The 15,159-nt window shown below is 43.6% G+C and overlaps 1 protein-coding gene across 2 annotated transcripts in view; it reads left to right on the forward strand.

Annotated features, from left to right (window-relative positions):
- Positions 1–15,159, forward strand: part of XPO6 (exportin 6) — a 113,118-nt gene that overhangs the window by 75,538 nt on the left and 22,421 nt on the right. For both annotated transcript variants that reach the window (XM_077827485.1, XM_077827486.1), the window contains exons 12-17: positions 3,601–3,670; positions 6,005–6,164; positions 6,931–7,023; positions 11,998–12,142; positions 12,721–12,867; positions 14,381–14,570. In XM_077827485.1, the coding sequence (XP_077683611.1) occupies positions 3,601–3,670; positions 6,005–6,164; positions 6,931–7,023; positions 11,998–12,142; positions 12,721–12,867; positions 14,381–14,570 (805 nt within the window). The remainder of the gene's footprint in view (positions 1–3,600; positions 3,671–6,004; positions 6,165–6,930; positions 7,024–11,997; positions 12,143–12,720; positions 12,868–14,380; positions 14,571–15,159) is intronic.

Raw genomic sequence — 15,159 nt, forward strand, 5'->3', positions numbered from 1 at the left:
TGATCGAGATTGCACTACAATACTTGTATGAAGTGAATTGAGAAATACTATTTTGTTTTTAGTGCAAATATTTGTAATCAAAAATATAAAGTGAGCACTGTACACTTCGTATTCTGTTATAATTGAAATCAAGAATGTTTTGAAAATGTAGAAAATATCCAAAAATATTTAAATAAATGGTATTCCATTATTGTTTAACAATGTGATTAATCGTGATTAATTCTTTCAATCACTTGACAGCCCTACTGAAAATTTGTCTTCTCCGTGTGTGACAATGTCACTATCTTGGTCTTTATTAAGATGGCAGTGTTGTGAAATAGCCTTTTCTTGTAGCTGTGTGGGAGAAAATCAGTTAGAGTGGTTCTCAAGCTGCTAATCTTGGAGAATGAAACTATTGGGTTCAGAAGTGTAACAATTAGTATTGTTCAGTGCTCTTTCTGGATGGGAAGAAAAGGTGTCTGAACTCACTAGGATCACCTGAGAATGTGTCATTACTCTACTGTGCTATGTCATGGAGCTGTCTACACATCTGAAGGCATGGAACACATTCCGTGCAACGCAGAAAACTTGTGTTTGGGAGAAGAGCCTGAAGCTCACTTGCTTTGTCTTATCATTGCACATACTGGTATTTCATCTAAAGGGACATTGTCAAGTACCAAAAGCATGTTTGTGAAAATCTTTTCTAAGACTAGTGCTAAAAAGTCATGGAAAGATTTCTGTTTAATTCCAATGAAAAATTGTTTGTATGAATAGAAATGTTCCCCTGCAGTGTTTGCAGCACATTGTTAATGCATGAGTCAGCTAGTGAACCTTAATACAAACAAAAGTGAAAGGGCTTTGTTTCCTTTCACTGTAAGCGCAGGGTGAAATGCAGAAAGCAAACAGCATTTGGTGAGGAACACATGGTTTTAAAAAACCTTTCTCTGTGTTGTTAATATTGGACTTTTAAAAAAAGTTCTAACCGTGTGGCTGTGTTCCTTCATAGGAGCTCCTGTTTCAGTATCAAGTATCTTTCCTTAGAGCCCTGCTCAGTTCATTCTAGGACATTAGACAACACCAAGAAACACTTAATGAGTCTCATACGCATGTTACAGTAGTCTGTGAAATGCTCTTGTAACATGTGACCAGCCTTTAGACCACAAATCAGTAAGTGAAATTGATTCTAGAACAATGGTTCCCAAACTGGGGTTCGCGAAATGTTACAGGGGGTTCTTGGGAAAAAGTTCCCTAAGGGTGGACAGAGTTGTCCCTAGGGAGCATGGGACCAGCAGCCCAGAGCCCCTGGACTTCAAGAGCTAAGCAGATCAAAGCAAGCATATCTATCACACTGAGGAGAATTAAACTTCAAGGCTCCTTATAAGAAATGGAAAAGGAGGTGGATATTTTTTGCTGTTTTTAAAATTAAATAGGCAGCTAGTATTGTTTTTAAAATTATTATGAAGAACAAGTTTAAGCTTTGTAGTAACGTGTGTTGTGTGCCTGGACGGCTCAAGACCTGAATGCGTATGTAGGAGGAACTCTTTGAGTTGGCTTCTTAAATACCTTCATGCTGTTTCACATCTGATACTCCTTGATGAAACACAGGAGCCTTGTCTTATAACAGGCTTATTCAAAGGTGATACAAGCTATGAAAGTGAGATCTTGGAACAGTGTTGCCGTTTTCATAATGTAATAAAAATACTATAATGATGAATAATAATTAATAATAAATAGTGTGTAATAAGCATGATATAAAAATAAATTTTATATTTCCAAGATCACTGCTTTTATAATTTATACTCCGGTAAAGGAGTAAAGGTTCAAGAGGCTTGACATTTTAGTGAAAGGGGTTCACAGGTTGTTAAAGTTTGGGAACCACTGCTTTAGAATAAACTGAGTGACTGTACATCGTGTCTCTAATCTGTTGGACGTTCTGCATGTGGTGTCTGGCACTGGGGAGTGAATGACCACACTTCAGCAGAGGGGATATCTAGGTTTGTGTAGAGAAGAGAAGTGCCAATAAAGTCCCAAGAGTTAAGCTGCTAAAACTATTATAATATTATATTATTATTATATATTAGCATAAGCCATGCATAAGGCTAAGATTTAGTCATGGGTATTTTTGGTAAAAGTCGTGGACAGGTCAAGGGCAGTAAACAAAAATTCATGGCCTGTGACCTGTCCATGACTTGTACTATATACCCCCTGGCTAAATCTTGGGTGCTCTGGAGGTGGGGTGCTGGGGGTGTTCTAGAGGGAGGGTACCAGGGACGCTTTGGAGGAGGAGCAGGGGGCGGACCAGGGAACTGCTGATGCTCTGGGGCAGAGGGTGGCCCGGGACCATCGCTGAGGGTAGGGCTGGGGGGGGGGGGACAGTAGCCTGAGACTGCCCCAGCAATGGTCAATGTGGCTGGCTTGGGTAGCCCTGGGGTCAGTCGCACTGGTGGCTGCAGAAGTCACAGAGGTCCCAGAAATCACTGAATCCGTGACAGACTTGCAGCCTTAGCCATGCGTACTTTTGACTGCATTCAAAGCAGGAGAAAGTTCTTGTTCGTAAACCTCTGTCCTTGCTTGTAGGAATCGGAGGAGAATTATTCCAGGTTAGAAGGAATGGAAAAGGGCCTCTCTCTCCCCCCCCTTCCCGGATATATCTGTTAGAAAAGCTAGATCTTGAGTTCCAACTGAATACACTAGGGTTGACTTAGCCACTAGAAATGTGAATAGCCCTACAGTATGCACTTCTAGAGTAACATGGTCTGTTGGGGAACCAGCCAAGATATTTCCTACACTCTGTTTTGTGTGTAGCATCTCCCTTCACGTTGGCAAGTTAGTGTTCCTAGTAATTGGTAATGCAGCTTGCCAATGACTTTTGTGTTATGGGGGAGTTCAATGCTCTGAATACCTGGCCTCGGAGATAGCCTCTTACACAGGATGTTCATTCCCTTGGTTCCTTTCTTTGTGGGTATCCATCCACTCGTGTTATAGTTAGCAGCTTGTTAGCAGAGTGGCTGCAACATTCCCCCATATGCTGCATCAGGGAAGGACTGAAAACGCTTGGACTCCACCTTTTTTTTCCTCTCTCTCCAGTGGAAGATATTGGGGGTGGCATTTTTAACTGTTTTAAAGAGGACAAGCTGATGTAGATGGTGCAATGCAAGCTTTCCACACCCATCCCTGCATGTGCACCTCAATCCTGATCTGCAACCCCACCTTCTTTTCACCCAGGGTCCCGTGCAGGGCTGCATGTGCATTTCAGTAATGACTAGCAACGTGCTGTACTGCACCACCACTGCTCTTCTCAGGTAGCCAGTCATGTCAGCATTGACTACCAGTGTTGATGTGGAAAGGACAGCTGTTACTTGAGGAATTTCTCTTACACAGGGACCTTTCTGGTTTTGATGCTAGCTGTCTAGAATAGAAAAGCTTAGGGCATCAAATCCTCCAGAACCTACAATCCTTCCCTTCTTCCAAATGCCTTTTGTAAGACTAATTATGGGGAGGAGGAGGAGAAAATTGGAAGTAATTGTCCTCTGGTCCAAATTAATTGTAATGGAGAAGCATTAAGTCTCTCTGCTTTAACATTAAAATCACACCTTTGTGTTGTGTCCCTTTTTTTCCCAGTTCCCAGTTCTGCAGGATAACTTGGAAGTATACCTGGGACTACAGCAGTTTGTGGTCACTTCAGGGACAGGTAATACCACTCTCCAGTGTTACATTTCTCAGTTCTTTATACACTTACTTAGCTGTAAAAATGTTGTATTCATGCATTAAGCTCTTGCTTGCTGTCAAACTGTCCATTACTACTTCAGCATCAATATTCTAGAGGTTAACCCTAAAATTCTTCACACCTGGATGCTTACACACACTGCATAAGGGCTCAGCATTCAGAAATATGAGTTTGGTGTTTGTTCTCTGAGGAATCTGCTTTCTGATTAGAAATATGGTTTATATTGATATGTTTTCTCATTGATTCTGGTACCTGAAACAGGAAGACTGGTGGGGAGCACAGAGATGTAGCATGGTTGATATAGTTAAATGACTGTCAGCTTTTCCACTGGAAACTCCATTCAGAAAGGGATCGTTTTAATTTGGTTTGGGCTTAAACTCAGAATCAAGCTCTCAGAATGTGGAAGCATTTTTGTTTAGGATTAAATGAAAATTCGTTGAGAATACTTGAATGAGAAGATCAAGGAGACAGTGGCATTTAGGCTAGTTTGTGACTCTCTGCTAACTGCCATTCCAAGAGCCTGTGTGTCTTGGTGGGAAGAAGGAATAAAACTATTCCCAACCTACCAAAAGAGTTTAATCCCGAAGAGAGAAACAGGACCCTCTTTCAGGCTGTTGGCTTGCCTTGTGGGCTGGCTGTTTGACAGCTGAGGAAAGGGTGGGGGGGGGGATATTAACTGGTTGAGAGATTTAATTGCGGGGTGTACAATTTATACTAGCTAGACACATGTCTTTAACTCTTTAGAATGTATCACTTCATTAAGCCTTCTGACATGGCTGTTAGAAGAATCTGCTGTATGCTAAATATCACAAGACGTACATGTTATCCACATCATCACTTAGAGAAGTTGAACACAAACCACCTAATATATTAAAATACGCACATTTTAAATGCACTAAATCACTGCAGTGTATGCTGATGGCAGGCTTCATTACTTGTAAGCTGTTTAACTGTTACAATTCTGGCCCTGGCTTCCGAGTATTTTTTTTCTGGTACTCTGGGTGCCCCAGTGAGTCAGTAGAGTACAGTGATTTATTGCACAGACAAGGCTCCAGAAGCTTACCATGCCAGATATTAGCAATTTGTGGATTATGTTCTGCACCCAGGTTTATGGCCTCTTCCGATCTAGAACTGTCACTACACATGTTCATGGAAGGCTTATAGACAAGGGTGTATAACAGAAGTTGGTTCAGGAACTGGCTTTTCATCTAAGAGGGGCATGGATCAGAGCAGACAGCTTAGACTCAAGTACAGCTTCAGGATCATACTATAAAGTGCCTGTTTTAGCAGTTTCACATCTTGCAATCTTGATGGAAATAGCTCCTACATTTCAACATCAGTGCTGAGACTAAATTGGCATGAGTGAAAAAATATGTTGTTTTAATGCATTTATCTGAACAATTGAAAGGAAAGCAAGGAAAATTCTTCAGCTGTCCTCATTGTCCTTAGGCCTGTGCATTATAATATGTATTTTCCAGCAGAGTGTCCCATGCTAGGTGACACTGTACTACTGGGAAAATAGAAATAAACATCTACATTATCCATATCGTTATATAGCCTAGTCTATGAAAACAAAATTCCAGGATTCAGTATGTTGCATGTATCTGGGTGCTGTGACTGTAGATGGTTAGCCATACATTGTGTTTGCCTCTGAATTTAATTCACCCAGGCTAGAAATGTGGTTTTGTTGTTCCTCTAGGAATTTTTGTACTCTGTTGCTATACAGACAAACAGCAGAGGGAGCCAAACTAGCAACCTTATTCCCAGAGCTGGGATCTTCATTTTTTTTAATGTCAATCAGTAACCAAAAAAAGACTTCTGTTAGCTACACTTTCATCCAAACAAAGCAAAATGGCTGGGGAACTTTATTTTCAGTCTTATTTAAAGAGAATTACAATGATGGGCAGTGAGAACTTAAATCTATCTGCAAAAACTATATTTGACAGCGTCCATTTAAACTTATTTTATTCATTCTTTCCATCATTTGTATGGTGCTCAGAGCTGAACTGTGACCCATGGGATAGTTAATTTAAAGAGACTGCTTGTAATTAAGTTAGCATAAAGTCTGCATTTCCTGTAGTTACATAATTGGGTTTCTCATCTGAAAGAGCTGTATTTATTACAGATATAGGTTACATGTGCTTTGTGCTTTAATTTTATAATATTTGAGGGGGAGAGAGAGAGAGGGAGACACTCCAAACTGCCTGAATTTTAATCAATGGTTAACAGCAAACCAAAGAGCGTTTACACTTGAATCTTGCCTTGCTTTATGGCTAACGGACCACAATGTCATTTCAGGTCAGAGGCTGAATATCACTGCAGAGAATGACTGCCGACGCTTGCACTGCTCCCTACGAGACCTTAGCTCCCTGCTGCAGGCTGTTGGCCGTTTAGCCGAGTACTTTATTGGGGATGTTTTTGCTGCCCGGTTCAACGATGCCCTTACAGTAGTGGAGAGGTAGGCAAAAGGTTACTGCATCAGGGAATAGTGCTGCCATCCCTCCACCAGTGCAGAGGAACTGTTTACGACTTTTAAGGCCTGCCACCCCCACAATGAATAGCAAAAAACACAAACTACCTTCTGCAACAGAGTAATTGGAATGCCAGTCTACCGAATGCCAGAGGTATTGCTTCACCAGTGCTAAATTTCTCAGATATACTCCTGTAATCCTTTAAATACATATTTTAGAGATGAACATCTAAGTAATCAATTATTGCTTAATTCTGAACAATTATTGGGGAAGTCGAGTCCACTCTTATGGTGTAACTGCAGCTATTCTGATCTAATGGAACTGAGGATATAATTTAATTACTTCAGGTATTCATCACCCAAAACAAAATCTCCGTTGGATGTCTGTCTGATAAAGTACATGTAAGAGCTGGAAATCAGATTTCCATTTGACTCTTCTCAACTCCCAAATAAGCATATGTTTAAACACAGCTTATACATAGTCCTGTGCTTACATTCAGAAATACTGTACCTATTCCCTTGCATCACAAGCAGACTTGGTCTAAATGGCCCTGTTGTGCTAGACAATCTAGAGTGAGAGGTGAGTGAGTGAGTGAGTGTGTGTGTGTGTGAGAGAGAGAGAGAGCATTTAGTCAGTGTGCAGTCTAGCTGAGTGCCATGTTACGATAAAGTATATTCTGGTTGTTCTTGATGTACATGCATATCTGTATTTTACAATTCCTACACACTCCTTGATTTGCTTCTTCATTGGCAGGCTGGTCAAGGTAACACTGTACGGGTCCCAGATTAAACTGTACAACATTGAAACTGCTGTGCCATCTGTATTGAAACCTGACCTTATTGACGTGTGAGTATGAGACTTTTACTGCAAAACCAAAGTTATACCATAGGCTTCCAAAGGGTTATGCTGCTATTGGTGTTCACAGGACCAAAAATCATGAGTGGAAGTGTCTGAATTTAGGTCCCTTATTTCTTTTCCCTAGTGGGGAAGCATTGGAATCCCAAGGACTTGTCAGTATTTTTCTCCACTTACTCTCCATGCCAGGTGATACACATTTATCCTCCAGTGTCTCCTAGCTGACCATGAAGAAGCTTTATGGTCACAGTCCCCAGATCAAAGCTAACCACCTGCTCTTCGTACTCAGACCACTGTTTCCGCCAATTCATGTTTGTAGCCCAGCTGCCTAGTTCCATTCATATGAGATTTAATTTAAAAAAAAGATCAGTTAGGGTCAGAGATGAAAAACAGCTCCCATGTTGGCTATAAATGCAAAGCAGTGATAACAGCCCATAATACACCTTGTACTGACCACAAGGAAGCTCAGTTCTCTTGAAGTGTTAGGGTAATTAAAGTAATCATGTAAAAATGGTAGCATCTTACATGCCTGCTCTGGGTATGTAGTCTGGACTTATGTAGCAAATGTTTTGTTACTTCTGTTAGTGCCTGTACTACTATGGGAAAGTGAGCCAGGTTCTATTCTGGCCCAGGCATCAGCAGAACTGGTAACCAAGTTAAAATTTCAGAGCTAAATGCTGCCCTCTGCTAAATTCTGCAATCCCACTTCAGATAATGCACTTGCATGGGTGTTACTAAGGATGGGAATTTAGTCCTCAATCTTTATTACTGTTTGATACATGAGCCAGAACACAGATTAATTCTCAGATTTCAGGATGAGTATGTGCCTTTGTAGTCTATAAAACCTATTTCTATCAAGTTATAAAATGAGGAAATTTGATCCACAAGTTAAAACTTGAAGAGACTCCACATTTAAAATAGAATACCACTTTAATGGTCTTCATCTCTCCATTCTGCTCTGTTGAACATGCCTTTTTCTACCAGCTGACCTTGTGAGCAGGGTTTAAACATGTCCTTTTGAAAAGTTTCTTTTGATTTGTGATTGCATATGTATCAAACTTCAGCGATTCCATGCTGGTAATTTGGTTTTATCACATAGTCCCCTGAGTCTCTCTGCTATTAATCCAAACTTAGTGTTGCTTACATTAGGTTCAAACTAAGCTTAACTTTTCCATGTTAAATAGCTCTATTGTCCCTTTCTCATAACAGCCCTGCCAGGCTGGAATTCTTCTGGATTTGTTGGCCTGTTTTCATCTACTTGCTATCAATAATTCCAATCCTCCTGTCAGTCAAAGCAGAAATCCATATTGCCCTAGTCTGACATCAGTTTAAGCCATGCTTATTTCATTCTGTTACTGAAGTTAAGGGGAGATAAGATTGAGGTCTATAAAACCATGACTGGTGTAGAGAAAGTAGATAAGGAAATGTTATTTACTACTTCTCATAACACAAGAACTAGGGGGTCACTAAATGAAATTAATAGGCAGCAGATTTAAAACAAACAGAAGGAAGTGTTTCTTCACACAATGCGCAGTCAGCCTGTGGAACTCCTTGCCAGAGGATGTTGTGAAGGCCAAGACCATAACAGGGTTCAAAAAAGAACTAGATAAATTCATGGAGGATAGGTCCATCAATGGCTATTAGCCAGGATAGGCAGGGATAGTGTCCCTAGCCTCTGTTTGCCAGAAGCTGGGAATGAGCGACAGGGGATGGATCACTTGATGATTACCTGTTCGGTTCATTCCCTCTGGGGCACCTGGCATTGGCTACTATCGGAAGACAGGATACTGGGCTAGATGGACCTTTGGTCTGACCCAGGATGGCCGTTCTTATGTTCATAGAATATCAGGTTTGGAAGGGACCTCAGGAGGTCATCTAGTCCAACCCCCTGCTCAAAGCAGGACCAACCCCAACTAAACTATCCTAGCCAGGGCTTTGTCAAGACTGACCTTAAAAACCTCTAAGGAGGGAGATTCCACTACCTACCTAGGTAAACCCATTCCAGTGCTTGACCATCCTGATAGTGAAAAATTTTTCCCTAATATCCAACCTAAACCTTCCCCACTACAACATGTTCTTAAGTTGTGTAACTTTCACCTCCATCTTCTTTCCCTCAGCACTATCAGTGAGGATCATTCTGGTCTGTTGCTTTTGACATGGCATTGAGCCTGAAACAGAGCACTTGAAACACCAATCCAGCAGTTTATTTTAATTTGACCTCTTGCTAACTTTCCTGTACCCCTGACAGATGCACAGTGGAGCTATAATAGCACAAGGGTGCAGTTATGCCACCTATCTCAACGCACTTGGTGGGTGCAGGTACTAGGGCAAATGCCAGTGCCGTCCTCAGGCATACGCAGCTGCGTAGGGCACCATGAAATTTGGGGCACCAAATTGCCTGAAATTGCGTGGTGTCCTAGGCAGCTGCGTGCTGCATATGCGGCAACACCAGCCCTATCCCCTGGCTGCCCCATGGGCTGCGCCCACTGCAAAGGGCAGGGCTGTCCCTAGGGGAGTGTGGGGCCCCGGACAACTCCCTCCGCCCCACCTCTTACCCTCCCCCCCTGCTCTACCCCAGCCCACCCCCATTCTACCTCTTCCTCCAGTGACCCCTTACTCACCGGCAGTGGCGGGAAGCGGAGCAACCCGGCCCCAGCCCGCTCCACTCCGCCAGCTCCCAGCTGCGGCGCTCCACTTCTCGCTGCCAGTGAGTGCAGGGAGGTTGGGGAAAGGATGTCCCCCGCACTCGCCGGCAGCGGGAAGTGGAGCGACGTGGCCCCAGCCCGCTCCACTTCCCTTGCCCCGGCCCCAGCCGTGTCGCTGTGGGGGTGGTTAGGAAAAGGTCCCCCGACTCACCAGCGGTGGGAAGTGGAGCCCTGCGGCTGGGAGTTGGCGGAGTAGAGCTGGCTGGGGCCGGGCTGCTCCACTTCCTGCCGCTGACAGTGAGTGCGGGGGTGGGATCCCTTCCCCGAGCGACACAGCTGGGGCCTGGGCAAGGGAAGTGGAGCGGGCTGCTCCCGGTCCCCCACTAATCCTCCTGGCTACTATGGGCCTGTGGAGCCCCCAAAGTGCCCCCCCCACAGCTCCTGCCTCCCAGACCCGGGGCCGTGTAGGGCACCCAAATGGCTGGGGATGGCCCTGGCAAAGGCAACATTTTAAAATAACTGAACTTATTTACTGTTGATTGAACTCCCAATTCATGTGATAATCCCTGGCAAAAATAGTCTAGAGTTAAGCTGTAAACACTGAGGGAGGTGTGCAGTTTAAAACAACAAGAAACAAACATTATCTTGGCAATACAAAATTAGGATAAACCTAAAGTCAGCAAGATGTAAACTTCTTTCTCTGCTCACCTTCCCCCTGTGGACACCCAACAGTGGGATGGAGGTTTTGATAAAGCCATTCAGTTTGCTGCCACAGGCAGCAGAGATCTTACAAATCTGCTCCATGTGCTTTATTTGCACATTGTGCCAGCTACATAGAGGGAATGCTGGAGTGTGGGGCTATGGTTTAATGCATAAAATATCTGCCCATGTGAAGCCCACCGCCAGGAGTCCTTGGCATGTAAGCGCTCTAATTTTTGGTCCAACCCTCCATCTTCATAGTTTTACAAACAAGGTCTTAAGTCTTGCTGTATGACAACTTTCACGTTTGAAATCCTGTAAACTCCTGGGGAATGAATCTAACCAGGTGTCTTTCAGTGAAAGGTGCAGCACTTTGTTTGACTGCATCTGGCTCGGAAGAAAAGCTTACTGTAGTTATTTAAAGACTCCCTTCTGTTTAAAAGATATGGAAGTGTGCAGACTTGACTTCCGTATTCTGGTGGATAGACCAGTTAAGTTACTGGTCAGTGTTTGATGTTGTGATATCTGCAACCTTGAGTCTCAGAGTATTACTTAGTTTTCAGTTCTATGGGCAGAGTTAAGGTGGATTGAAAAACTTCAAGTATACTTTCAATCCAAGTATTTGGAATATTCCGCTCCAAACTTTCAAGTGACTTAAGTACTGCCTTTGCGTTGAATTTTCAGACTTTGTAATGTTTGGGGGGGGGGGGGGGTGTTTGTGTGGACTAGAACATTCTCAAGGGAGTCCCAGTCCCCTGTAAGTAACTGATAGGTGTTTAGTCTTAAAATTTACCTTAAAGTTCCCAGGCTGGGAATTTCCTTAGGTGTCTAAAATATATATTGAATTGTTCAATGATGGGAGTCCTGCAGTCTCCAACCTGTGTGGGGCCAGCCCCAAACTGTCCTGGGAGCAGGGTTCCCTTTCTACCACCAGTCAAGTGGATAGGTACATAGGGATAGGACACGTAAAATGAAACTAGCTGGTTTGGGGAGTAGTCCCTAGACTGCTAGAGGGGTACCCACTCTTCACATGGGCAAGAGCCGGTCTAGTGTCCCTCCCCATTCTCCCATCTTGACTGCGTGCTGCTTCTGCCCCTCCATCCCTGTTGTGGCTGCTACCATTGAAGCTATGCGGAGTTAAGAACTCTACAGAATTCATCATGTCACCATAAATTGCTTTTATTTCCTCCCACATGCACACCTAATAAAAACCGTTACAAACGAGACAGATATCTGGCCTTATCAGGTGCTTAAATATGGCCATGAGTGTGGTTTCAATCAGATTGAATCAAGCTTGGCCAACTGTTGTGCCAAAGGAAGTTCTGGAAACGTTCCAGAAGTGCAGCCGTCCTATTTTTCTCTCTCTCAAAAAAGTCAGGTCCAGTTTGCCTTAAAGTTTCCAGAAATTCTAATGCACATGTTAAACTTCAGACATGGACAGTTCTGGATGTCTTATAATGGGAAAAGCTATTGTCTACCTTAACTCCGGGGAAAAAAGTGCCTCTCCGTAATACATCATCAGAGCTACTTTACTGTATTCGAGACTTCTACCATCCTGTTGTGGTCCTTCTGGAATGCCCTTTATCACATCTTTGTTACAACTGTCTCTCCCTCCTTCCAGCCATGCTCAGTCGCTGGCAGCATTGCAGGCTTACTCTCATTGGCTAGCCCAGTTCTACAGTGAAGTTCATCGGCAGAATCCAGAGCAGATCATCTCTCTAGTCTCCACCGCCCTGGAAGCAATTATTCCACTCATCAGCTCCAAGGTACCTTCATCAAAAAAGGCGAATACTTCTCTGAGAAACAAGAGGATAAAACCTGAAATTAACATCCAGCCTTCCATGCAGATGCTACTCTTGTCTCTATGCGTTTAGCAGGTTGGCCCTCAGGACAAGTGAATCTGCAGATGAGAGGTTCTGTTTGTTTGCCTATGCAATGCATTTGTCTGCTTTCCAAGAACATGGTGAAAAACTTGGTGAGGTGTGAAGGTAGTGTCACTGAGACAAAAGCTGCCTTAAATAGCATCCTAGAAATAAATGACAGAGCTGCAAGAGCAGCCTCTTAAATAAAGATGAATTAATAAAGGTCTAATTATATTGTGGCTCCTTTAATCTGGGAGTTGAGAAATCTTCACACTTGGTGGTAAGGGGTTGACCTGTGTTCTGATTAAAGGCCACTGAATACTGACTTGTGCTTGAAGGCTAGTTTGTGTGAATATTCTGTCTGTCCGGTTCAGTGTGCTCTTGAATACCAGCGCTGTGTCCCAGAAAGTCCACTGTCTCTTCTTGACGCTGTGTGGGACTGAGTTACTGCAGAGCCTAAGAGAACATGCTTTCTTTTTCAGGTGCAAGAGAAGTTGCTGTTGTCTGCATGCCACTTGCTGGTCTCGTTAGCTACCACAGTGCGGCCAGTGTTCTTGATTAGAATCCCAGCAGTACAGAAAGTTTTCAACAGGATCACAGATACCTCAGCTCAGCGGCTTCCTGATAAGGTGCTGTTTGACTCTAACACAAATGCAGAATGTCAGTTTAATTCAATGCCCTGAGGAAACAATATCACAGCTTTTATCACCATGGTACATCAATTTCAGGGAAAGAGACGTTACTCCTGGATTCTATAAACATTACATGCAGCAATCTGAGTGTCTTGGATACGTCCGTGGCCTTTAATGTTTAGAGTAGAAGTACTAAAAATGAGGAAAAACATAAAATTCACAAATCTCATTAAACAACAACTTAACTTCCCGTAACTTGTACCTGATGTCCTGGCTGTTTTATGATGGCAAGAGCTCTGAATTATCTACACTTGATAGTTTTGTTTCTGAACCTCTGCATTCTAGGGCTGACTGTGACTCATGGGGAGGAATATTTCCATTCAGATTCCTTAGTCTGCATTCCCAGTTTAAATGCTGATTTGTATTAAGTAGTACTTAAAGGCCCTGGCAAAGATCAGGGTCTCCTTGTGTTGAGGACTGTACAAACCTATTGTCCCAAAGAACTTGCAATATAAATAACAGGACAGACCATAGGAAGGAGCAAGGAAGTGTTATCCTTGGGCTTGTGTACACAGTGCTGTGGACTGTAGAGGGGCCAATTGCAGAGCTCACCAAAGTGTTGCAATCTAACTGCCCTGTTTGGACACTAGTGGCACAAACTAAAAGGTGCCCAGTTTGTATTATCGTATGTCCTCTTTCAAACAGGACTCTGTTAATGTAAGCTAGATAGCTTTTAGGATACATCTACGCTGCAGTAAAAGACCTGTGGTGCAGCCACAGCTGGCCTGGGTCAGGTGACTCTGGCTGTGGGGCTATAAAATAGCGAAGGGGAGGAGGATCTCAGAGCCTGGATTCCAGCCTGAGCCCAAACATCTACATTGCTATTTTTATCCCTGCAGCAGGAGCCCACTGAAACACTTTGTGCTGCGTTTTTTTTATGGCAGTATAGACATACCCTTGGTTCATGCCAGCAGTGTCCACACAGGGCAGTTAGATCACAGCACTTTGGTGGGCTCTGTAATTCACATCAGTGTAGTCCACGCTGCTGGGCAGTGTAGACAAAGCCCTCATTATTCAGATGCAGAACTGAAGCACAAAGATTGAGTGAATTGCTCAAGGTTACCCATCCGATGAAGTGGGCTGTAGCCCATGAAAGCTTATGCTCAGATAAATTTGTTAGTGTCTAAGGTGCCACAAGTACTCCTGTTCTTTTTGCAGATACAGACTAACACGGCTGCTACTCTGAAACCAGAGTCTGGGAACTGAATCCAGATCTGAGGCTGGGTCTAGTGCCTTAATCACAATACTCGCCTTCCCCTTCTAGTTTGTAGAGCTGCAAGATTTCAGCTGCATGTTGAGTTTAATGTCTCTTTTTTTATTAAACTTGATTTTCAGGGCTTATGCTAAAATCGCACTTCCATGTAAAGTGAGAGAGGTCTCCCTTAAATGAGGCAATAGCAGGTTCCTTAAAGCTGCATTGTTTCAAGGCTTAATGTTTCATTGATTCCAGGCCCAGGTACTGGTGTGCAGAGCGCTCTCGAATGTGTTGTTGCTGCCATGGCCAAATCTCCCAGAGAATGAGCAGCAGTGGGCAGTTCGCTCAACCAACCATGCCAGTCTGATTTCTGCCCTCACAAGGGAATACCGCCATCTGAAATCCAGTGCCATACTGCCACAGAGGAAAGTGCGGCTGGAGGACAGTAAGTGCTCTGTTTCCTGAAATGAGCCATCCACCAGGGCAGCTGCTGATAGGGAATCATTAAGCAGAGTTATTCCAATAACTGCACTAGCTGGAAAGCCTGTACTCAGAGACTTATTTGGGAGGCTGAGGTGTGAACAGTTAGATCAAATGACTATTTATGCGACTGTGCTTCCCACCTTTTCAGTGAGTGTTTTAAAGGGAACTTTTGCTCCAGTGAGTTGTCAGTACACTTCTTTGCTCTGAGAGCAGGATCAAGTTGTTGTTGGGACGGGTTGGATCACAGAAACCCCCTTGGGGCTGCCAAATGATATGCCAAGACTACTTCTGCCCCTGCTTTCCCTGCCAGCTTGGGACTCCACCCTGTCTTGTTGAGGCAGACACGCCAGTCTGCTCCAACACAGACCCAGGGTCTGAGCCACGTGCCCCAAACCTGCAGACTTAACTGAAAGCAGCTTAAGAAGTGTTCCTGTCTTTAACACTCAGATGCCCAACTCCCAATGGGGTCCAAACCTCAAATAAATCAGTTTTACCCTGTATAAAGCTTATATAGGGTAAACTCATAAATTGTTTGCCCTCTATAACGCTGA

Source organism: Eretmochelys imbricata, chromosome 10 (assembly GCF_965152235.1).
Source record: "Eretmochelys imbricata isolate rEreImb1 chromosome 10, rEreImb1.hap1, whole genome shotgun sequence".
Classification (NCBI taxonomy): domain Eukaryota; kingdom Metazoa; phylum Chordata; order Testudines; family Cheloniidae; genus Eretmochelys; species Eretmochelys imbricata.